A 26,064-nucleotide genomic window follows, 5' to 3' on the forward strand; every position below is an offset into this window, starting at 1 on the left:
GCACATTTTTACAACATGTTTGAAAAATGGCATTTTTTTTCGACATAGTATAGTAAGGCGTTTTTTTTGCGCCAAAATTCATGACTTATTTTTTTTCAAAGAAAACCTTTCTGGAGTGTTTTTCACACCCTCTTTTACATTATTTCATCATATGGCACGTTTTTACATGTTTGAAAAATGGCATTTTTTTTCGACATAGTATAGTAAGGCGTTTTTTTTGCGCCAAAATTCATGATTTTTTTTTTCAAAGAAAACCTTTCTGGAGTGTTTTTCACGCCCTCCTTTACATTATGTGATCATATGGCACGTTTTTACAACATGTTTGAAAAATGGCATTTTTTTTCGACATAGTATAGTAAGGCGTTTTTTTTTGCGCCAAAATTCATGATGGTTTTTTTTTTCAAAGAAAACCTTTCTGGAGTGTTTTTCACGCCCTCCTTTTCATTATTTCATCATATGGCACGTTTTTAGAACATGTTTGAAAAATGGCATTTTTTTTCGACATAGTATAGTAAGGCGTTTTTTTTGCGCCAAAATTCATGATGGTTTTTTTTTCAAAGAAAACCTTTCTGGAGTGTTTTTCACGCCCTCCTTTACATTATTTCATCATATGGCACGTTTTTACAACATGTTTGAAAAATGGCATTTTTTTTCGACATAGTATAGTAAGGCGTTTTTTTTACGCCAAAATTCATGATGATTTTTTGTTTTTCAAAGAAAACCTTTCTGGAGTGTTTTTCACGGCCTCCTTTACATTATTTCATCATATGGCACGTTTTTACAACATGTTTGAAAAATTCCATATTCTTTTCGACATAGTATACTATGGCGTTTTTATTGCGCCAAAATTCATGATTTTTTTTCAAAGAAAACCTTACCATAATCTTTTTCACTGCCTCTTTTACATTATTTAGGGGGGTACAACAGATGGTTTTGGGGGGGTCACCGAAAAGTTTTTTGAAAAAATGAAAGCTGCTACGGACCTGTCGCTTTTACAAAGTATTTTGCAGGGCAAGGACCATAAAACACACAGTTTGATAAATGCATGATAAGACAGATGATATATGCAAAGTACAACTAACATGGAAACTAATTATTGTTTGCTACTATGGTGTACGGCTCTGGCATTAAATATACCACATATATAGCTGGTGGTAAATTCAAAAATATGTAGATGAGCAAATCAACTATAGTAAGGGCAATGCAGAGTAGATTGGTAGGAATGGGCAGCTGGAAGCAATGGGCTGGAGGAAGGTCAGCAGCAGCATCCCACAGTGGACATGATGGAGATTAGGCCAGTTGGTGGGAGAAGAACCACAGATCTGAAGCATCCAGCTCTGGGACCAGGGACACTCGGAGAAAGGACACAGGGAGAAACAGAGTGAGTGTAATGCAATAATGGTATATATAGTAAATATATAGGTAGCTAGAGAAGGGCTCAGTGCATCCAGAGAGGTCCTCCAGCAGCCTAGGCCTATAGCAGCAGAACTAGGGGCAGAACTAAAGGGACGTCAAGAGGAAGACTCCAGCTGACCCCCTCAGGGTCCCCCAGTCAGTCCTAACTATAAAATTTGTCAAAAAGGAAGGTTTTAAACCTGGTCTTAAAAATAGAGAGGGTGTCCACCTCCTGAACCCAAACTGGGAGCTGGTTCCACAGGAGAGGAGCTGATGTTCCTTTAAGGTCGATGTGTGAGGGCCTTGTAGGTGGAATACTTCCTGAAACCAACCTTTTAGGTCAACATTCAAAGATTTAAGGTGGAATATTCCTTTAAACCAACCTAAATTTCATGTTTTGATCATTATCAAGTGAGAAACCTCAATCCAGACGCCTCATAATGATGTTTGAGATTTATGCTGCTGTTATTTGTTTAGTCCAGACTAAATGACAGAAATCCACAACTGTAATTTTATTTCAGGACTCGGTTATTAAATGTCAAAACAATCCATGTGACTCTAAAAACTCAACAGCTTTACAAACTCTAAGATTAAACTCTCCACAAGGATCCAAAATAAGTTGGACTTCTACATGAGAGCTTTAATTATTCTTCATCTACTTCCTGAAAAGTTTGGTCAATAAAAAAGACAAAAACTAATATTTTCAGCTGAACTAAAGACAGACTGTGATTTTTCTGCTCACATGTTGTGTTGTTGTAAACTTCCTCTTTCAAATAAATATCCTCCTAACCCCCTGGAAACCAGTGTTTGTCCTGTTTTTGTGTTGCTCCTCTGCGACCCGAGACAGCTGGGTCCTAATGTTTTTTGAGCAACACACCATACTATGATGTTTTTACAATGATGGTTCTACTATGGAACCACTTTGACATGTTCAGGTGTTCTTTGTGTGAAAACTCAGAGATTTCAGGGATCAGAAGGTGGTTTTCAACTTTCTTTGTTAACTTTCTGCTTCAACGTTAAACTAAATTTCCTTGACTAAGCCAGCCCTCTGGACTTCCAGGAAGCTGTGTTCCTATTGGCTGTCCAGGTGGCTGTGTTCCTATTGGCTGTCCAGGTGGCTGCTTGGTGTTATCAGGAACACCTGAGCAGCTCAGTGTCTTCCTGCTTTATTTAGCTGCAGACAAACATTTCCTCTGTTTCTCTTCACCACTGAACCTGGTTTGGCTCCATTGCTTTAGGTTGTTCTTTAGGCGTTGGCTTGCAGCTTCCAGCAGTAAAATCATCTTTAATGTGTTTCTTGGTGTGTTTTAGAGCTTTGTACTGGATAGTTGTCTTGGTAAATGTGGTTCTTTAGCCACAGTTAGCACATGGTGTTAATGTGTGCAGTGATTAGTGGATTTGATGCAGCTGAGTTGTGTCTTTATCTTGGCTGTAGTGAGTCTTCAGAGGTTTTTGGTCAGACACATTCTGTATTCTTGTTTGAGAACCAACGTTGGTTGTCCAGAAGGTAAGAGTTCCTGTCCTGATTCTCTGTTCTCAGAGGTTCTCTGGTAGGCTGCAGGAGACTTTAGCGTTTGGGTTGTACTAGTTTGGTTTTTGTATGGTTTCATTTGGACGACTATCTTGAGGCCCCTCCATGTGGTTTAGTGAGGTTTTCTGGAACAGTTCTACAAAGCAACCTGCAGCAGAAGAGACTTTGAGAGTTTTTAGGAAGTTCTGGAGACCAGTCTTTAGAGCAGCAGAAACATTTGTCAGCAGTTTGAGCAGGAGAAGGTGAGCTTCAGAGTAGAAATGAGACAGAAACCTTCTTGACCCGTGTGGTGAGGTCCTGTACCAAGAGTTTGAGCAGGTTATGAAGAGTCTGTAGTTCTTTGGTCTGAAAGCACAAGAAGAGTCGACTCATTAAAGGAGAAAACAGGAGATATTGTTGGTTCTTCTGTTGCTCTGCAGTTTCCTTAGACTGAATATCAAGTTCATATTTTAAATGATTTCCCATGTGAGCCCAAGAAGACTTCAATAAACTCCCTCCATCCCCTGGACACAACATATTTTATTACCATGTTAAATCTTTTTTTTTTTTAAATGTTTTTGAGTTTTAATCATAGTTTTAGCATAGTTTGTTCTCTTTGCTTGTTTAGTTTTGTCATCTGTGTAAAAGGTGCTAAACAAATAAAGTTGAATTGATAAAGTGAATAATTGACTAACTCATGATTGTGACAACAGAAGTATTTTCGTTGTGATTTAAGGGTTTGTTTCATTTTTAAGGTTGGGGTTAATATCTTGACAGAAAATAAAGATTAAAGAAATAAACTACATTAAATACAATTAAATTATATTAAACACAAAATATTTAATTAGATAATTAAACAGAAGATACAAAGCATGTAATTATGAGATTAAACACAATTTTTTAAACAAAAATATGAAACATTAAAGATGAAATATTTTCATCTTTAATGTTTATATTTAAGACAATTAAACATTTAAAAAATAGAATTAAACAAGTTGAATATTAAACATTTAAAAAAATACAAAACATTTAATTAGATTATTAAACCTTTAAAAACCCCAAACATTTAATAAAAAAAATAAATGTTTAATTAGAAAATTAAATCTTAAAGACAAAACTTTAAATAGGAATTAAACAGAAAATACAATGAATCATTTAAAAAGAACATTAAACATTAAAAGATGGTAAAAGAAAAACCTTAAAGATTTAAATGAAAAATTAAATATTGGGAATGAAAAGGAAATTTTTCAAACAAGCCCATAAAACATTTGAAAAAAGAACAATTAAACATTAAAAAGACAAAACATTTGGCAATCAAAACACGTTAGAAAAGAATAAAATGTGAGAAAAGAGCAAAACTAAACATTTAAGAAGAATCAAACTAAAGACAAAACATTTGAAAAGACACCAGTTAGACTTTAGAAGATCAAATTAAACAGAAGAGACAATAAAACGATCAAAAAGAGCAAAAACAGATAAAATTCTTAAAGCATTTTCTAGTCTGAAATGAAAACATCGAGTTGTTTCTTCAAACATTTCCTCTTTCTATGTTCTTGGTTTGATTGTGGACAGATTTACTAAGAATTCATTTCAGAAAACTGCTTTCCAGATAAAGTCTACTAGTAGTTGAAGGCATTGATCAAACTAATGTTACCTTCTGATCTCCACAAACTTTACTGTTCAGTGAAGAGAATCAAAGTTTGTTGAGGATTTCTAAAAAACCCACAGGTGAAGGTCTGAGAAGAACTCAGATGGATGGTCTAAATGTGAAATCAAGACTCATGGTCACAAGTTTTAAGGCTTCTGTTAACCAGAAAGTTCAAACTAACAGAGAAGTACTGAGAAACTTTTAAAACTTCAGTCCTCAGACTGTCTGAAGGTTCAAACTAACAGAGAACTACTCAAGAACTTTTAAAATTTCAGTCCTCAGACTTTCTGAAGGTTCAAACTAACAGAGAAGTACTGAGAAACTTTTAAAACTTCAGTCCTCAGACTGTCTGAAGGTTCAAACTAACAGAGAAGTACTGAGAAACTTTTAAAACTTCAGTCCTCAGACTGTCTGAAGGTTCAAACTAACAGAGAAGTACTCAAGAACTTTTAGGATTTCAGTCCTCTGACTGTCTAAAGGTTCAAACTAACAGAGAAGTACTCAGGAACTTAGAAGATTTCAGCCCTCAGACTGTCTGAAGGTTCAAACTAACAGAGAACTACTGTGGGACTTAGAAAATTTCAGCCCTCAGACTGTGTGAAAGCTCAGGTCCTGAGGACTCGGGAGGTGTGGAGGCTTTGGAAAGTCTTGGAACTGAGGGTTCCACCCTCCAGCATCAAGGCTGAAGTCCAGCCTCCTGAGAAAAACGGTCGAGTCGAGACTCGAGTTAAAAAAAAACTCGAAAACGACAAAAAATAGATGATAAATGCGCAAAAAAAAGAAGAATTAGTATCTGAGCGAGTAGCTCAGGGGGATAAGAAGAGTGACTACAGAGCGGAAGGTCGCAGGTTCAAGACCTGCCACCGGCCTTTTTCTTTCTTTGTCTTTGTCAGAATTTTGAGAAAATTTAAGAAGTGTCTGGTCTTGAACCAGCGACCTGCAGCTCCATAGGCAAATCCTTAACTCACTGAGCTACAGATCAGATAAAAAGAAATAAATTCGTCGTCCCTTTGACATCGTAGTTTCCAAGCGATCACATGGGCAGAGCCAAGGCGGAGTCTGGGTGGAGTCAGGGCGGAGAGTAGGCGGGGAGGTGGGTGGTGGCCTCCCCCCCTCTACTCCCCCACCTCCCCCCACCACCCACCACACCTTCCCCCGCCCGACGAGTTCTTCGAGTCTCCACGAGTTCTTCGAGTCTCCACAGATTTTCCCCAGTTTCTGGAGTTTCCACCAGGTCAGAGGCAGAACAAGTTGTCATGAAGAGGTGTTGAAGTCGGCCAGGATGGACTGACTTTTTACAGCGACTAGAAGGAAGACGACTAGAAGAGCAGGTCTTTAACCACCATCCATAAAATCCATGGAGTCGCTCCAGAGAAATGAAGGGAGGTCAATTTTTATCAACCTCCACCGGATGTTCAACTTCATATCTTTACTTGGAGATTTTTAGCACCACAAATCTTTAGTATCACACTTTATTATCATTTATTAAGACTTTCATAGAATCCACCAGCAGATTTAGTTTTTGTTGACAAACTTTATTCTTGTCGTCGTGGGACTGCAGTATTTAAAACTCTTCCTTCTATTTGACCTCATGTTTATTAGTTTTAGTGGAGAAAGTTATTTTAATTGTCCATTAGTCTCTTAAAAACCAAATAATAAATTGGATTAGTCAAGAGCTTTAAATTTCTTATTTTGTTATATTTTAAATTGACAAAAAATATATAAAAATAAAGCGTCTTGAGACAATTTGACCTGTAATTGGCGTTATATAAATAAAATTGACTTCAAATTGGATGTATCTTGGAAAACACATTTTCTTTGTCCATTAATCTGTTGATTGTTTTTGCCACTAATTCATTTCTTGTTTTGGTTTATAAAATGTCAAACCCAAATATATTCAGTTTACTGTCATAAAAACCAAAAAGGTTTACATTCATGATGCAGGAATCACGCAGTTTTTCACTTTTTACCTTAGTTTAGTCAGAAAGATAGTTGATAATGTGTGAATTGTTGCAGGTTTTGGGCCGTAGAAGGTTTTAATCTTTGGGGCCGAGTGTCAGAAAACATTTAGAAACCAACATCAACAAAACACTCAACAAAGATTTGAACATCATTAAAGGGAAATCCAACTGTTGCATGACAATGTCTAATTAAAGGACATTTATTTCCAACGTAAATGTGTGATATTCATCCTCTGGAGCTTTCTCTTCACATCGTCTTCCACCTGGACTGGTTTGGTCGGGAGCATGTGCAACAAACATTTGAAAAACTGCACTTTAACATCAATGAATGACACTGAAGTTTAATCTCTACATAAATGAGACTGAGTCTGGATGTGCTGCTCTGTCATTAACTCCTAAGTTTAGGGAAAGTTCAAACAAAAGAGGACAGTTCAGATCAGACTTGAGAATGAGCTTATTTTGAACAAACATCTCAGACTTTCTGAGCTTCAACACCTCTAGCAAGATATTTTAACAACAAGCAACTCAAGAGATCCAGAAGTTGGAGAGAGTTAGCTTTAGCTGAGCCAAAGAACATGTGGGACGCTAACCTAGCAAACATTTCAGACTTTTCTCTGTGAATTCTGAGAAATAATTTCCTATTTAATGACAGATCTACACATCTTAACTCAGTCTCATTAAAACAGACTCTAATTCAGTGTCATCCATCCATATTAAAGTGCAGTTACCCAAAATGTTTGTTGCATGAGCTCCAACAAAACCTGTCCAGGTAGAAGGCCACTTTGACAAACAGGAAGTGGAAGATTCCAAGCAGATTTATAGAAGGGGGAACCGGACTGTACTAAGTGTGGTTGAGTATAGAGGGGTGTTTTGTAGGTTTTTAAGGCTGATAATGATTATTAGTGAGACATTTGGAGTAGATATTCATTTGCAGTAAATGAAAGTATTTAAAATCTTGGAGTTAAACTTAGAAGAACACAAACTAACAGAAAACTTTGTTGATACATTTTTGTTTTGTTTACAGATGTTAAGTTAAAGGAGTTTTATTCGTTACGTATAACCAATCAAATCACTCCAGAAGACAGAGCGACCACAGGTAGATAAAGGTTCAGAGCCAAAGTAGCACCATTTTTAAATTGATTTATTACCATAAATCAGTAAAAAATAAAATACTGCTAATCAGTAAATCAGTCAGCCCACAATTACTACAATTCTACAATGTATGTCTCTTTCCTTTGACTTGTTATTTGTACAATATACGATGTATATGATGGTGTTTTTTCATACCAAAGGCTATACTATGATGCTTTCTAAGAGACATACCATGCTACTCTGGTTGTTCTGGCTCTGGGCTGCTACACTCCTCCTCTGTTGTTTTCTGGATTGTACTCAGCTGCATGCCTTCGTCCATCCGGCCTCCGTTGACTCGTCCCGCCTGCCGTCTCTGGAGCTGAAGCTGGACTGGAACAGACCAAAGTACAGTCCAATCACGATGCCAGCTGCCTCTCAAAAGGCTCCTTCATCTGGCAGGTGGCACCACTTCTTCTGAGGGGAAGCTGAGCTGGTCCAGCAGAACTTTGGAGATGTGTTCCAGTGGTTGGTGGATGTGTGGGGAGATAGAGAGGGACCTTTGAATTGTTCACAAAGGAAAACAGGGAACCCATTGGTAGTTTTAGTTTAGGGTGCTACTGCGGTGTGTTTTTGGGTTTTAAGAGGTGAACAGGAAGAGGTTTTTTTTGTATTGATTATCTTTTACTTTGTTCCTGGTTGGAATGCCCATCAATGTCAACATGAAGTTCACTTTTAGTTCTGTTTATTTATTTTTATTTTACTAACACCCATTTGCTTTTAACCCTCTCACATGTTGTGTTGTTGTAAACTTACTCTTTCAAATAAATACTCGTCTAACCTTCTGGAAACCAGCGTTTGGACTGTTTTTGTGTTGCTCCTCACCTACTTCAGACAGCCAGGACAGAACAACGTTTTGTGGATGAAAGGCTATAGTGTGATGTTTTTAGAGCAACATGCTAAACTATGACATTTTTTAGAGCGACATGCTATACTATGACGTTTTTTGGATGACATGCTATACTATAGGCTTTTTTATTTGACATATTACGATGACTTTTTTTTGTTTTTGCTTTTTTGTTGTTTTTTTTAGCAACATATAAGAATTTGAAAAGTTTTTAAAATGACTATACTTTTACTTGTGCAATGAAATATTATTCTATGGCATTTTTGAGACGACATATTTTACTGATTTTTTTCTTGAATAACATACTATTTTGACAATATACTGCACTATGACATTATTTGAACTACATATCATACATGACAATTTTAGGCAGCATCCTATCATTTTGCACTTTTTGAACCATATAATAATCAGTTGGGTTTTTTTGCCGACATGCTATACGATTAACTACAGGCCATACTATGTTATTCTTGAAAAGTATACTATACTTTGACATTTTCTGAACTACATCCTATACTATGGCGTTATACACAGAGTGCTTTGGTTACATGTTGATTTATAATCTAGATTTTTTTCTGTTTTGTTTTTTGACAGGATTACCACAGACCTGACTGTGAACACCGTTAACACCCACCTGAGGGAGACGCTGTCTAAGATCTCAAGGCTGCTTGGTCGTGGTCTTTCTGGTCCTGCTCCAGAACGCCTTCATCAACTACGTCTTTTTTTGAAGAGGCCCTGAGATGCTGCAATTTCTGACCTTCAGGAGGAACTGCTACTTTCACTCTGTAACGAGACGGCGGTTATTTTAAAGACCCAGCTCCTGGTGGCTTTGAGCGAAAAGTTAACATCCATCAAAACATGCTATACTATGACGTTTTTAGAGTGACATGCTATACTATGACGTTTTTAGAGCGACATGCTAAACTATGACGTTTTTAGAGCCACATGCTATACTATGACGTTTTTAGAGCGACATGCTAAACTATGACGTTTTTTGGACGACATGCTATACTATGACGTTTTTAGAGCCACATGCTATTCTATGACGTTTTTAGAGCGACATGCTATACTGTGACGTTTTTAGAGCGACATGCTATACTGTGACGTTTTTAGAGCGACATGCTATACTGTGACGTTTTTAGAGCGACATGCTATACTGTGACGTTTTTAGAGCGACATGCTATACTGTGACGTTTTTGGAGCGACACGCTATACTGTGACGTTTTTAGAGCGACACGCTATACTGTGACGTTTTTAGAGCGACACGCTATACTGTGACGTTTTTAGAGCGACACGCTATACTGTGACGTTTTTAGAGCGACACGCTATACTGTGACGTTTTTAGAGCGACACGCTATACTGTGACGTTTTTAGAGCGACACGCTATACTGTGACGTTTTTAGAGCGACACGCTATACTGTGACGTTTTTAGAGCGACACGCTATACTGTGACGTTTTTAGAGCGACACGCTATACTATGACGTTTTTAGAGCCACACGCTAAACTATGACGTTTTTAGAGCGACACGCTAAACTATGACGTTTTTAGAGCGACACGCTATACTGTGACGTTTTTAGAGCGACACGCTATACTGTGACGTTTTTAGAGCGACACGCTATACTGTGACGTTTTTAGAGCGACACGCTATACTATGACGTTTTTAGAGCCACACGCTAAACTATGACGTTTTTAGAGCGACACGCTAAACTATGACGTTTTTAGAGCGACACGCTAAACTATGACGTTTTTAGAGCGACACGCTAAACTATGACGTTTTTAGAGCAACACGCTAAACTATGACGTTTTTAGAGCCACATGCTATACTATGACATTTTTAGAGCCACATGCTATGCTATGATGTTTTTAGAGCGACATGCTATCCTATGACGTTTTTAGAGCGACATGCTATACTGTGACGTTTTTAGAGCTACATGCTATACTATAGGCTTTTTTAATTGACATATTACTATGATGTTTTTTTCTTTTAGTTTTTTTTGTTTTTTAGCAACATATAAGAATTTGAACAGTTTTAAAAATTACTATACTTTTACTTGTGCAATGAAACTATTCTATGGCATTTTTTAGACGACATATTATACGCTGATGTTTTCTTGAATAACATCCTATTTTGACAATATACTGCACTTTGACATTTTTTGAACCACATATCATACATGACAATTTTAGGCATTTTGCGCTTTTTGAACCACATAATAATCTATGTTTTTTTTTTTGACGACATGCTATACGATGAACTACAGGCCATACTATGTTATTCTTGAAAAGTATACTATACTTTGACATTTTCTGAACTACACCCTATACTATGGCGTTATACACAGAGTGCTTTGGTTACATGTTGATTTATAATCTAGATTTTTTTCTGTTTTGTTTTTTGATGGGATTACCACAGACCTGACTGTGAACACCGTTAACACCCACCTGAGGGAGACGCTGTCTAAGATCTCAAGGCTGCTTGGTCGTGGTCTTTCTGGTCCTGCTCCAGAACGCCTTCATCAACTACGTCTTCTTTTGAAGAGGCCCTCAGATGCTGCAATCTCTGACCTTAAGGAGGAACTGCTACTTTCACTCTGTAACGAGACGGCGGTTATATTAAAGACCCAGCTCCTGGTGGCTTTGAGTGACCTCACAAATGCACTTCTGGAAGAATGGTCAAAGATTCCCATAAACACACTCCTAAACCTTGTGGACAGCCTTCCCAGAAGAGTTGAAGCTGTTCTAGCTGCAAAGGGTGGACCCACGTCATATTGAACCCTATGGATTAGGAATGGGATGTCACTTACTTTCATATGCGAGTCAAGTCAGGTGAGCAAATACTTCTGGCTATATAGTGTATATTGTTTGTTTTTCCCAGATCGGATCACTTTACTTCCATTTTTATTTAATATTGTCAGCGGTTAATGTGCTCTGAAATGACGGTTAGGACGGAGGACTGAACGTGTTTTTATTGTTTTCTGAGTGACCAGTTTTGACAACGTGGTCTCAGTTTGTTCTGATGTATTTTATCAGATCCAGCTGATGTTCTGCTGCGTGTTGTTCTGATGTATTTTATCAGATCCAGCTGATGTTCTGCTGCGTGTTGTTCTGATGTATTTTATCAGATCCAGCTGATGTTCTGCTGCGTGTTGTTCTGATGTATTTTATCAGATCCAGCTGATGTTCTGCTGCGTGTTGTTCTGATGTATTTTATCAGATCCAGCTGATGTTCTGCAGCGTGTTGTTCTGATGTATTTTATCAGATCCAGCTGATGTTCTGCTGCGTGTTGTTCTGATGTATTTTATCAGATCCAGCTGATGTTCTGCAGCGTGTTGTTCTGATGTATTTTATCAGATCCAGCTGATGTTCTGCAGCGTGTTGTTCTGATGTATTTTATCAGATCCAGCTGATGTTCTGCAGCGTGTTGTTCTGATGTATTTTATCAGATCCAGCTGATGTTGTGCTGCGTATTGTTCTGATGTATTTTATCAGATCCATCTGATGTTCTGCAGCGTGTTGTTCTGATGTATTTTATCAGATCCAGCTGATGTTCTGGTGCGTGTTGTTATGATGTATTTTATCAGATCCAGCTGATGTTCTGCTGCGTATTGTTCTGATGGGAGGCTGCTGAGGGTCTGAGTGTTTCTGAGAACAAACCCGAGTTAAACCTGAAGTTCTGCTCTGGATCAGTTCCACTGAACTCAGACTAACACACAGGAGTGGACGAGCTTCTATGTTGTGGGATTTTTTTGGTGAGACATTAATTAGTTTTGTGTCTCGTTATTAACCAGGGAGCCTGTGTTAAGTTGTGATTATCTACAGTTAACCTGGGCGTGTTTCCTGAACAATCCCCAGGTGTTAAACACCTGACAGGATGACAAAGATCTCTGTGGATGAAGCGGGATGTTTATCGGACTGATCGGTGGCATGATGAGTCAGACTGTGGTCTCTGATTTTATCTCTGGATTCCATCGTTTCCTCTCACCGTTCATAAAAAATACGTGTTTTTTTATTTCACCAGCACATTTCTTTTTACTGTCTGTAGGTGATATTTACATGGATATAGACTTTATTAAGTAGTGATGCCGACGTTTTTCAGCAGGTTTTCTTTATCTAGTATCTTTATTTCACACACAGTCAGGTGTGGTCTGGACGAATCTGAGGAGGAAACATCTGGAGACGGAAACTATCAACAGTTCACCTGATTAAACTGGAATCGCCAGAGTTTTTCACATTTTAACACTTAAAAATACTTACTTGGAATATTAAAGCGATTCTGTTCACACTGAGATCATGAGCTCTCAGTGTGATGCGTCTACTTCCTCTAAATAAGACAAACATGTCTTCGCTGTTTTCACAGTACGTGGTTCAGAGTTTGGGACAGAGAAGTGAAGTCAAGTCGCCACGAGTAATGACTTTGATTTCCGGTTCTGCAGGTAGCTTCCAAATGGGAAAAAGGCTTTTTCTTTTGTTTAGACCTTAAAATTGGTAAAAACACGTTTTTTTTCCTCTATTTTTTGTTTTTAGAATTTAATTTTTAAACAAAAAAACCCCCGATTTTTTTCTCATTTTATTTTGAAACGGAAAAACAAATGAGCGACCCATACACCGATTAAATAACCACCTCGTTTTTTGTTTTTCAATACCCATTTCAGAACGGAAAATCCAATTGCCAAAATATACACGGACCATATTGCCTCAAGCTCACCGTCTTTGCTTTCTTTTTACCACCAGTCATACTAGGGCCTTCATCTGGGTCAGAATCTTCTCCAGGGCCATAAACATAAACATAAAGCATATAATACAATTCTGAGGAAAATCAATACATTGTTTCTCAAAGGGAGCGAAACAAAAGTTCAAAGAACTTATCGAGTCCACTCCCCAGTAATATAAGATACAATTATTCCTTACATTTTAATTCGGTAATGTTACCTATATTCACATAATCATAATCAGCATTGATAGTCATCATTACACCATTTCCATATATTTACTAGTTCCACTTCATTCCATTCATAATATAAAACATAATCAGAAAAGAAAGAAAGACATATATAAAATAAATAAACAAATCACACATCTCAACATATATATTCATATACGTAAGTACACATATTTTGCATTTTGTGTTTTTTATATCATTAGGTTTTGTCTGAACAGCTTCATTTACTGGCCTTCTGGGGTTTGGGTTCAGTATATTTAAGTAATAATTCTGTTTTCATTTTCTTTTTAAAGATATCCAGGCTATTTAATTCTTGTAAGTTCCTGTCAAGTGCATTCCAGATATTTGGACCCTTTGTTGAGATACTAAAACTGGTGCACTGTAACTTACGTTTTTTCCCCTTTAGTTGGTGTTTCTTTCTGGTGTTATATTCATGATCTGAAGAGGTCACTGGAATGAGGTGACAGAGTCGTAAATTTAGTTTATGCACCACACTATACATCATGCAAGCATTTTGTAATGTATTACACTCTGTGAGCTTCAGGATCTTGAATTTGTAAAAAAGTGAATTCGAAGGTGCATTAAAATCTGCCCATGATATCACACGAATCACTTTCTTCTGTAATGTTTTTAGCTTCTTCAAATGACTTGGATATGTGTTGCACCATATGACATTACCATAATTTAGATGTGGTTCAAATAATGATCGGTATAGCGTTAGAAGCGCTTCAAGTGGGAGGTAATGTCTGAGCTTGAGAAAGAGACCAACACATTTGGATAATTTATTTGTAAGGTACTGAATGTGTTTTTTGAAATTTAGGAATTGATCTATATATATTCCAAGGAATTTTATATTGTCAACTCTGTCAATGGCTCTCCCATTTATTTTGATTTGTGTTTTGTGAAATTTTTTTTGGCTTCTACTTGATCGGAATATATTTTGTTTTATTAATATTTAAAGAAGGTTTATTGCATTTGAACCAACAATCTATGTTTACTAATTCGAGATTTAATAGGTTCTGTAGGTCTTCTATATTGTTGTGGGACATAAATATGTTTGTATCATCAGCAAAAACTACATTATGAGTGATGTTAGATGCATTTTCAAAATCATTTATATAAAGAATGAATAGAAGAGGTCCTAGAATGGAGCCTTGGGGTACTCCATATCTTATAATTTCACGACTGGATATACTATTGTTTATTTGCACATATTGCTCCCTTTCATATAGATAGCTTTTAAACCAATTGAGTGAGTTTCCTCTGATGCCATAATGTAATTTATTACTTAAGATTTCATGGTCAATGGTATCAAAAGCCTTTGATAGATCAAGGAAGACACCAACTCCACACTCCCCTTTATCAATGGCATCGCTAATTTTTTCAATAAGATCGAGTATGGACATACTGGTGGTTCTCTTTTTTCTAAAACCATACTGAGAGGGGGTGAGTATATTAAGTTTATCCAAATAATAACTTAGTCTATCGTACACAATTCTTTCAAGTACCTTAGAGAAGGTGGGTAAGATTGATATAGGTCTATAATTTCGTAGGTCGTTTTTGTCACCAGATTTATATATTGGTATGATTTTAGAGATCTTAGTCAGTTTAGGCACGACACCATGATATAATGAGAGATTTATGCAATACACAAGCGGATCAGCAATTTCATTGACAATAAATTGAAGAATTTTACTACATATATTATCTACTCCTACTGTGTGAGAGCTTTTCATATTCCTGATTATCTTTGCAACTTCATATTTATTTGTAGGTTTAAGAAAGAAAGAATTTAAATAGTTACCTTTTAAATACTGTTGATAAGTGGCTCCCCGTGGTGGTTGGATGGTTTTGGCCAGCGTTTGGCCAATGGAGGTGAAGTAGTTGTTGAAGCCATTTGCTAGATGATCATGATTTTGAAAAGAATAAGTTTGCTGAATTTTGAGGTCAGGAAGGATGATGGTTTTTTGACCCTGGCCAAGCACATTATTCAACACTTTACAGCATTGCTTTTGGTCACCATGAGAAGCCTGAATAAGTTCACTGTAGTGATTTCGCTTACTTGCTCGTATCACATTTGTTAACTTATTTTTATATTTAGTATATTTATCTTTATATCAGTTGGTCTGTTTATATAACGTCTGTATAGTTTGTTTTTCTTATGGATTGCCTTCAAGATATCTTTAGTAAGCCATTTTTTTTGCTCACTTGTCTCTTTTATGATTGTCTTTTCTGGTATGGCAATGTTAATGCTGTCACTTATTTCATTGATAAAAGCATTATAGGCTTCATCTGGTGTTTTGCATTTATACACATTTTCCCACAATTTTTGTCGGAGGTTTTCCGATAGTTTGCTTAAATTTTTATTTGTTAGCACTTTAATTTTCTGTTTGGTAAATGATTTGTTGAGCTCTTCCTCGAACTTTGTTTTTAGATTGACAAAGAGTACAATAGGATAGTGATCAGAAATATCTGATTTTATAACACCAGAATCGAAACGAATGTTTTGAATGTTTGTGATCACATTATCAATAATGGTTTTGGTAGTTTTAGATTCTCTAGTGTACACATTTATTGTGGGGAAGAAGGATGATGAGTAGAGAGAATTTAAAAAGTCATATTTTGTGCAGTTTTCCACGGCTAAATTGATGTTGAAATCACCAAGAATAAAACAATTTTTATTTGTATCATTTATGCATATTAGTAATGTTTCCAGTTCAGTCAAGAATTTGTTCAAATCAGAATCTGGTGGTCGATACATTACTCCTAAAAGTACATTTTTCTTATTATTTATGGATATTTCAGCAAAAATAGAATCTGTTTGTTCATCATCAATGTATAAGTCTTCTCTGACAGTCACTGAATGTTGCTTGTTTGCATAAATGCACACTCCTCCACCGGTTCTACCTATTTTATTTTTATTATATAGTTCGTAGTCATCGAGGTTGAGTGTGTCTCGATACACGCGTTCATTTATCCATGTTTCGGTGCAACCTATAATATTAAAGTTGTGGTTCATACTAGCTAGTAATGAAAGTAAGTCATCATGGTGCTTCTTAAGACTTCTTATGTTTAAATGTAGTAGAGAGAAAGGAAGTTTATCGAAGGCCTTTAAATTTTCAGGTGTGACTCGCTTGCAGTTGAGTTTTTCAAAGCAATGCTGTTCAAGTACCTCATGATTATGGTCATTAATTATTTCATCAAAGCCCATACAATATTCTTATTAGTAGTTGAAGGTGATCTGATGTTTTCGTTATTGACAACATGATTAGGGTTTATTGTTGGAACTCTTGATTTACAATTTTTTGTTTTTTCTATTTGTGGAAGATTAAATAAATCAATTCTATCGGATTTTGAGTTTATTAAAGTAAGTAATCTACAGTGATTTCTTTAGGTGATTCAAAATCAAAATAAGAACACATATAGTCACACTCACTCCTCTCAAACTCACTTCACAACTCCAACCAAATATACCTAATTGAGTAATAAACTATTAAATAAAAAATCAAAATAATTCAATATAATCAAACAAAGCAATTAGGAGAAGGAAACAAAAAATATATATATAATAAATATATATATACGCTATGGTCCCTTCTTTGCTGGATCAGAGCCAACAAATAAGTATAAGTAGGTCAGTTAGATTTACGCACTTTAGAGAGACCTGCTGAATGGGTCACGTGATCTTTGGCTATACTCGTAACTTTTTGACATCAGACAGTTTATTTATGACGTGTCTTTGACTTGATTTTGAGAGTAAATACAAACGTCCATCCTGAGTCCAGCTTGCTTCAAGTTTGTCCTTATATTTTTTGCGTAAATCATCCAACAGTTTTGCCCGCTTCACGGTTAAGCTCTCCACAATATGCATCTTTGGTGTGTTTCCCTTTAGTCGTCTTTTCGCCTTGTAGACCAAATCTCTGATGTTGTAGTTGGCAAACTTGATAATCATCCCCCTCGGTCTGTCTGTTTTGGATCTGGGTCCCAGGCGATGGCTCCGATCGATGTCTCCCGGTCTCACGGCGATTTTGAGATTGTTTTTGATGATATTCATCATTGCTTGATTTGCATTTTCACTGTAATTTTCGGGAACTCCATACATGACAAGACAGTTTCGTCTGGAGTATTGTTCTTGTTCATCCAGAATATCTTCGATGTCATTGTATTTATTTTGTAATTCATTCAGTTTGTCACAGCTGCTTTGCAAATCATACTTTCGTGAGTCTCGGACAGTTTCTGCGATAGTCAGTGATAGCCCGTTTGATGGGCTCAATCAGAGATTCAACCAAAAGTTGACTGATTTTGCGGATAAAGTCACAATCTTGAAATAGTGCGTCAGTTGGTTTGCTTACTGTGTCCTTGATGGTTTCGCTCGGTCCAGGTTGTTTGATCTCCTCCGAAGAGTGAGCCGTTTTGTTTTTTTCTGGCTTCATTCTCAGTTGTTTTTCTCGCTGGATGTTCAGCAGCACTGCGCCGCAGAGGAGATAATTCCGCTCTCCCAATGCGTGTATCCAGTGTAAACAACAGCGATTTAGATGGATCGAAGGTTGTGGCACCGTATGTTACACAGTAGAGGCAGCAGTATTAAGTAATTTAGATCAAAAACATACTGTTTGTTGGTGATCCGGAGCAGCGTTTAGCAAGCAGCGTCTCGTGTTGATGACATCATCACTCTGCTTGTTCGGAGTTTGCATTTGTCCTTTTTAAAAACTTCTCCATGACTGTCACCACGACCTCTCGCATGCGTTACTAATTCTCTTGAAGGAACGAGGCAATTAGCTGCCTGTTGCCACCCGGACGAGTATTACATTACTCTGCCAGTCATTATATATTACAGCACAGACACTCGACAATGGCATAATATTTGCAGATAATAATTAATAAATGTTAATTTTAAAAAAGTGATATTGGATCATTCCTCACGACACAGTGGTTGAAAATCACTGGTTTAGGAGACGTTTCTGATCATTTTGGGTGAGTTTTGGGGTTACTTTGGACACGATTAAGGGAAGAAGATGAATTCTGGGTAAACTTTCCAGGCTCATGTCAGCATGTGTGATCGGTGGTTGGTCAGAACAAGTTCTAGACAATGAAACGATCATTTTTACAAATTTTCATCATTTTTGGGTCATTTTAGGCAAAAATAGAGTAATTTAAGAGACATTTCTGATCACTGTGGATGAGTCTAAGATTTGTGTTTTATAATGAAGCTGCTGCTTCTGAAATGTGAATATTTTCTGGTTTCGTTCCTCATGTTACAGTAAACTGAACATCTTTGGAAAACAAGACGTGTCTCAACACTGAGCAATATTTTTCACCATCTTCTGACATTTTATTGACCAAATGGCAAACCATTAACGGATTAATCGACTATGCTGTTAGTTTATAGTTGATTTCTTTGGGATCCATGTTTCTTGCATTAGATAAAGTTATTGTGTGTTTAGTTTATCATTTTATCAGAGTCCAGGAAAACCAACAGAGGAAATTTTACCCCAATGAGTTTTACTTCAATCGGCCACAACATTAAAACTACAAATGTTCTGTTGGTGAAACTTTGGGTTCTGCCTCCATGTGGATATTACTAAAAAAAAAAACAAAACGGTTGTAGCTCAAACGTACCAGCTCCCCCTGCTGGATAATACGCTGCACTACACCATGAAAACTGCTCAGGAAGAGGTGGAGGAACACGACCAAGAGCCAAAGAATGGAACTGAGCCTCCGGGTGGTTTTAATGTTGTGGTTGATCAGAATTAGGAGGAGATCCGTCTGAAGAGGAGGAATCAGAACAGAAACAAAACCTGGATCGAATTTTGCTTTAAAACACACTTGGAAAAAAAAAAAACTCACTTGGACATTCAAACCTGCAGAGTTAAAATACAAACATATCGTTCTTTACTGGCACCTGAGAATCGAAAAGAAAATGTTCAAATTATTTATTTTTAAAACTTTAAAAAGTGCACTCTGTGTAAACTTTTAAGGATGGTTTTGTGTCTTTGTGGTTCTTTTGCGTCTTTGCTGACCAGGACTACCACAGTGAATGCATAGTCCTGACAGTGAAGCATGGAGGTGGCGGTGTGATGATATGAGGCCTGAGAAAACTATAAAAAGTGCATTCTGGGTAAACTTTAAAGAACAGCTGAGAAATCTGTTTAAGTATCAGTTTATGAAAAACATCAGAAATATTCCAACGGCTCTTTAAAAACCACCATCAGGTTGGTCTTTTATTGAAGTACTTAAAACCACAAATAAACACTGAAGTGCGACTACAATCTAAAGTAAACAAAGGTTCATGATGACAGAAATTCATTAAGACCTTAAAAAGGCGGAGAAACTAAGAAATGCTACAAAATGTACAAGATGAATGTAAACGGTCTAAAAAGAGAGACTAGCATATTTACAATTCAGTCCTGCAGGAAAATCAGAGAACCACAGCGTCAAAGTGAAACTGTGCTTCTTCCCTTTTCTTAAAATTCGCAGAAACTACCGACAGCTGGAGCTACACACCAACAGAATGCTCCGCTAGCGTTTAGGAAAAATACTTTCAGCAAGAAGGAAAAACAAGCTGAGAAACGTCCAGACAGGGAAAACCAGACAGTCCTTGTCGAGTCTTTGAGGATGAGGTCGGGGTAAAGGCCTGGAGGTTCTGGTCCAGGATCAGTGCTGGTCGTCCGTCTGCTGGACTCTGGTCTGCAGCTCCACCACCACTCTCCTCATCATGTCTCCCAGCTGGTCGTGGATCTGGACCAGCTGCTGGGCCGAGCAGCGCCCCAGTTCTGACGGAGACATCCTGCAGGACAGAAGCTCCACGTCAGACGGCAGCAGAAGGTCTTCTGGTCTCTGGTCTTCAGGTCTCTGGTCTCCGTCCAGGACTTCAGGCGTTTGGTTTCCTGAGATGTCCTGATCGGCTGCAGAGGCCGATTCATCTAGAAGCTCTGTGGCTGAAAACAGAGACGTCGGAGTTGAAACTACTGTCATGTTACAGGTAGAACTGATCCATTTTAAAGTTTAAACTATCTAAAAGAAAATGTTCAAAGAATTTTTTATTTTTAAAACTTCAAAAAGTTCTGGGTGAACTTTGCGGACGGTTTTGTGTCTTTTTGTCGTCATTTTGTGTCTATTTGTTGTTGTGTTGTGTCTCTTCTGACCAAAGCGAATGCATACAGGTGGCGGTGTGATGATATGAAGCTGGAGAAAACTTTAAAAAGTGACATCTGGGTTAAAAGTACTTTTTCAGTATGAATCTTCTTCTGCTCGGCTTAAATCTAAACATAAAATGAAAATGTTTCATGCTTTTAATTTATTTTTTTTATTCTGTACTTCATTTCCTTAATGTTTGCACATCTTTGCTGCTGTAACTGTAAATTAATCCCACTGTGGATTAATAAAGGCTCATCTTATTTTAGATTTTAAGGCTCTGATGATTCTGTGAACAGTTCAGGTTGTTTCAGATTGAATCTGGAAACTCCTCACCTTACTGAATAATCTGGACCAACATAGGTTCAGATCCCAGACCACACTCCTCTGGTTGTTGAACCATCCATCATATCTTCTATACCTTTATTTTCTTCAGACTGATTTTCATCTTGTGTCTGTTGATCTGAACTCTACTCTGACTGATTGAACCTTCCAGATAGTTTTCCTCACCCAGAGTCTCTGCTGATGTTTTATCGTCGTCGTTGGAAGCAGCTCCAGTTTCCTCCAGTTCAGACGTCATCATCTCGGTTTCATCGAAGCTCTTTAGGTCGTCTCCACCTCGTCCTTTACGCTGGAACACAACAGAGGGTCAACCAGACGTCCAGAAGTTCCTCTACTGTTGGTTAACGTAGTCTGACCTCGGTCCTACCTGCTGTTCGTAGACTTTCAGAGCCTTCCTGACGTTGGAGATCTTCGGGGATCGAATCGGCAGAGTCTTGATCTCACCGGGAGTCAGAGCACTGAGGTCTCCGACCGTTTTGATGTTTCTGGCTCGAACGAGCTGCCCGAAACCCCGAGACCTGTCGGGACCAACCACAGCAGGTAAGACTACTGGAAGCTCAGATTTAAAAGTTCCAGCGCGCCACTGAACTCACCACATGTTGGAGGAGATCTGAGGCAGCACAGCTTCCACCGGCGTGGAGCAGCCGACCAGAGCCGGGTAGATGCAATCCCTGGAGACCGGCCGAGGCTCCTGACTCAGCTCCGAAATCTGGAAATAAACGTTCGATCAGGACTGACAGATGAACTGTAGGTTTATTCAAAGCTGGTTGTCAAATCAAACCAGTTTCAGGACTACCACAGTGAATGCATGGTCCTGACAGTGAAGCACTTTGAAGGCTGTTCTGGCATTTTCAACCAACAGCACAATAAAGGGTGAAGTTGTACGACTGCATCTGTGGGATCAGTCAGTGGGGCTGAAGGGAAGTTTAAAGGTTAAAATAAAGTTTAAATCATGTCTTCTGTGTACTTCTGTACCTACCAGACTTTTCTTGGAGCTCTTGTGACCCGGACTGTGAAGATTTCTGGGACTCAGGATCAGCAAACCTTTTGTTGGAGTTGTGACGAGCTGCAATAAGAAACACAATGTTGATCCAAAATAAAACAAGAAGCCTAAAACTCCAAACATGTTCTCATTTTCACTGCAATCTAAATCTATCTTTGGGTGATTTTTGAGTCGCTTTTTGACAAATCTACACTATTTTTGACAAATCTTTCATAATCTTAAGCAATGTTTTTGATAATTTTGAACACGTTTATGTCATTTTGGACAAATTTTGGACATAAATATCTTCATGTTTCCTCTCCAGACTTTTCCTCTCTACTCTGTAGACTGTAATCAGCTGTAGAAAGATGTTTCACCATGCTGAATGGATCTCCTGTTCACCGTTTCTGAACCATGATGCATTTCAATTCAACTCATTTCAATTTTATTTATACAACGGCAATTACAGGTCAAATTGTCTCAAGACGCTTTACAGAACCCATATGAACCCCCAGAGCAGCCCTAAGGAGACAGTTGCAAGAAAAACACCCTTTTAACAGGGAAGACTGAGACTCTCTGTGGAAACACTGCCTGTAGTTCAACCTGAAGACTCTCTGATTTCATACCTTGGGTTGAGGGACGTTGCTGCCTTTGGACCTCCTGGGGGAGCTGGTTCTGACGGCCGGACTGCGACGGTCGATGTCGTCCGCCGTTTCCTGCTGCTGGATCGGATTAGCAAAAGAGACGCGTCTGGACTGCAAAGTTAAGGAAAATAAAATGACTGCAAGGCTCAAAAGTCCAGTCATGGAACTGATTTTTAAATTAAACTTTCATTTTTTACTGACCTTAACAAGAGGCGATGGCGTCTCGTCCTGCAGCGGCCTCTTCTGGCCTTTCTTCAGGATGCTGGTGGAGGGTGAAACTGAAGGAGACCATGTTCCTCTGGTTCTGCCACTGCTGGGACTTTGACCCAAACCGGGTTCCATCACGGCCTCCAAGTCCTTCTGCTTCACTGGAGAATCCTGGAAAATGTCTTTGCTCGTAGATTCTGCAAATACATCGTCAGCTAGAGCGCCATCCGGATCTGCCGCTTCCTCAGCCTGAGTTTTCTCTTCATGCTGAGGCTCCACAATCTGGGTTTCTCCATCCCCGTTGATTAGAGGTGCAGGTTTGTCCTCGGCGGTGGGTTCGGTTTGCTGGTCTGAAACCTCATCTGTGACATGTGGACGCTCTGATTCTTTTTGTGAATCTTCAGCTGCTGCTGGATGATCCTGGTGGTCCAGATCTGAATCCCCAGTTTCAGACACTTCTTTGGGTTTTTCCTCTGAAGGCTTCAGGGTCTCAGCAGAAAACATTTCCTGAGTCTGTTCATTACTGATCCCAGCAGATTCAAGCGTTTCCACATCTTTAGCGTCGTCTTCTTTCACAGAAGCATCGTCACTGTAGGTTTTCTTTGTCATTTCGTCCTCCACCTCCATCGGTGACTCTTCCTTACTTTCCTCTTCGACATTACCTCCAACCTGCAGCAGATCTTGTGCTTCTGATGGTTCCACTGAATCAGTTTTTGCTTCTGTGCTTTGACTCTCTCCTGTTTGAGAAGAATCCACCTGTTCAGTTCTGTCCTTGGATTCAACAGCAAGAGGACTTGGCAGCGAGGCTCGAGGTTTCCTCCCTCTCCTTTTGGGGACGAGGGAAACTTCTCTGGCATCAGAAGATTCAGACTCTGAGGAATCCACTCCACCTACTACTGCTGGAGAGGACCTTCGTGTTGAATATCTGCCTCTGCTTTGAGAGGACTCTGACTGAGAAAGATCTAAAGACCGAGAACTCTCCGGGGTCGAGCCAGAAGACAGCTGAAGAAGCTTACTCCTTCTCCTTCTACCTCCGGCGGGATCCTCGGTCTGAGAATAAGATCTGCTCTGCTTTTTTAATGAATCCTTGGCTCCACTTCGGTCTTCGGCCTCTGCAGCCTCTGGTGAAGCCTTCGGTCTTCTGGATCTACGTATAGATTGGCCGACAGAGGATGACGGTGTGATAACCTGAGAGTCCTCTTGACTGAGGTTGTCATCGATGGCTTCTGTTGTCTTGTTTTCCTTTTTGCTTGTTCCTTCTTGGGACTCGACATTCGCTGGAGTAGAGATGACTATCTGAGAAACTCCTCCTTCATTTGTGGTCTTTTCTTCAGGCTCAGACTCTTGGGATTGGACTTCAGCTTGAGGCAAAGACATTTCAGAATCCTTCTTTAGTTCTTTGTCGTGTTTGGTCTGTCCTTCAAGTTCAAAGTCTTGGGGTTGGACTTCACCTTGAGGCAACGGCATTTGAGAGTCCGTCTTCAGTTCATCATCTTTTTCCATTTGTTCTGCAGGTCCAGAGACTTGGGGTTGGACTTCAACTTGAGGTGAAGACATTTGAGTGTACATCTTCAGTTCATCGTCTTTTTCCGTCTGTTCTGCAGGTCCAGAGTCTTGAGGTTGGACTTCAACTTGAGGTGAAGACATTTGAGTGTCCATCTTCAGTTCATCTTCTTTTTCCGTCTGTTCTGCAGGTCCACAGTCTTGGGATTGGACTTCAACTTGAGGCAAAGGCATTTGAGAATCTTTCGTCATTTGAACACCATCTTTTTCGGTCTTTGCTGCAGTTTCAGACTCTTGGGACTGGCCTTCTGCTTGAGGCAAAGACATGAGTTGAGAATCTTTTTTTGTTTCATCACCATCTTTTTCCGTCTGTCCGACAAGCTCGACTGTCTGGGAGTCTTCCTGTAGCTTGCGGTCATCTTTTGTGGTCACTTCTGCCGTTGATGCTTTGCTCCGTCGACCACGCCGACCTTGCAGCTGGCTTTCAAGATCAGATTGAGACTGTACGTCAGTTTGGCTGGACAAATGCTCGCTGGTGCTCCTCCGTTTGCGTTGAGGCTGAGCGAGGAAGTCCTCTGAGCTACTGAACAGCCTGATCTTCTTACGTTTGTTTTCTTGACCTTGAGAGTTGCTTTGGCTCGACTCGCTCTCGTCCTGCTGAGGTCGTCTTCGTAATCTTATTTTACCACTGCTCTCCTCGGCCGCTTGCTTACTCCTCGTGTTCGGTCGGCTTTGTAGCAGCTGTGGAGATTCAGTCACACATGTTTCTCGAGAGCGTTTCTTTTTGTTTGAAATGTCTTTTGCGTCCTGTTCTTCCGAATTCTCTCCAGTAAGTGAAGGTCGTACTCTGGAGCTTCGACTCCGTTTAGGTTTGTCAGGAGAAGACTGAGAATCATCCATCACTGCTTCAGATTCCTCTTCCGGGCTTGAAAGTTTCACTTCTTCCTCTGATGTTGAAGTCACTTTGGTGCTCTCCACTTCAGTCTGAGTATCTGGGATAACGTCCTCATCTTCAGTCGAGTCACTAGGAAGTCTTTCAGTCAGCTTCACGGGTTCGGTTCTCGTCCTGGACTCCTTTGGTCTTCGTGGAGACTCTGGGACATCGTTGACGGAACTCTGCGAGTTTCCTGTTTTAGTCTGGCAATCCTGAGAGTCTGAACCAGTGGAAGTCTGGAAATCCTTAGAGGAGGGTCTCTGACTGGAGGTCTTTACCAGAGGACCTGTGAAGGAGGAAACGCTGCTCGGGCTGGCAGCTTTTCCTTCTGCGTACTTTTCCAGAGTGATGAACGACTGGCGGCGGCTGTTGGGTTTCTGTGGAGTTCCTGAGACCAGATCTGAAGAAGCAGAGATGTTGGGACTCGTTCCTTTGGCCTTATCATCGTCCTCCATAGAAACATCTGCAGAGTCGGGGAGGATCTCTTCCTGCTGCTGGTTTTCCGTTGTGTCCTCAGGATCTTTGGGGCTGACGTAGGCCTGATTGTCTTTTGTTAGAACTTCTGCATTGACCTCGTTTTCCATGTCTTCCTGAGGAGCCTAAATAAAACCAAACACAAGTTTCTAAATCTGTCTGCAGACAGAAAACAGACATTTCTGTGATGATCTGACAATGAATATGTAGAAAATGTAAGTTCAGTATCCTGTCAAACTGAACACATGAAAGTACAGTACAGAACGCTTCTTTATTCTCTGTTGCAGTTACAGTAACGCAGAGATGATTTCTATTTTCTCTGAAATCGCAATCTTAGCTGCAGACTCTGGACAGGACCAGGTCTTAATGGAAATGTTCTGTTGAAGCGACCAGATTTTCCAGCTGTTGGACCCAA

At 39.1% G+C, this 26,064-nt stretch overlaps 1 protein-coding gene and 1 long non-coding RNA gene across 3 annotated transcripts in view; both read right to left on the bottom strand.

Annotated features, from left to right (window-relative positions):
• Positions 1-575: 575 nt before the first annotated feature.
• Positions 576-18,189, bottom strand: LOC129350085 (uncharacterized). The gene is made up of 5 exons (XR_008603312.1): positions 18,040-18,189; positions 10,932-11,080; positions 9,124-9,272; positions 7,838-8,142; positions 576-3,271 (listed from the first exon to the last, which is right to left on the bottom strand). It is a non-coding gene; the product is annotated as an uncharacterized LOC129350085 (long non-coding RNA).
• Positions 18,190-19,619: 1,430 nt separating this feature from the next.
• Positions 19,620-26,064, bottom strand: part of rif1 (replication timing regulatory factor 1) — a 37,887-nt gene continuing 31,442 nt past the window's right edge. For both annotated transcript variants that reach the window (XM_035940873.2, XM_023294019.3), the window contains 7 exons: positions 22,733-25,774; positions 22,514-22,642; positions 21,885-21,971; positions 21,499-21,614; positions 21,273-21,423; positions 21,074-21,194; positions 19,620-20,367 (listed from right to left, as the gene is read on the bottom strand). In XM_035940873.2, the coding sequence (XP_035796766.1) occupies positions 20,084-20,367; positions 21,074-21,194; positions 21,273-21,423; positions 21,499-21,614; positions 21,885-21,971; positions 22,514-22,642; positions 22,733-25,774 (3,930 nt within the window). In that variant the 3' untranslated portion in view covers positions 19,620-20,083. The remainder of the gene's footprint in view (positions 20,368-21,073; positions 21,195-21,272; positions 21,424-21,498; positions 21,615-21,884; positions 21,972-22,513; positions 22,643-22,732; positions 25,775-26,064) is intronic.

This window comes from Amphiprion ocellaris, chromosome 11 (assembly GCF_022539595.1).
Source record: "Amphiprion ocellaris isolate individual 3 ecotype Okinawa chromosome 11, ASM2253959v1, whole genome shotgun sequence".
NCBI lineage: Eukaryota > Metazoa > Chordata > Actinopteri > Pomacentridae > Amphiprion > Amphiprion ocellaris.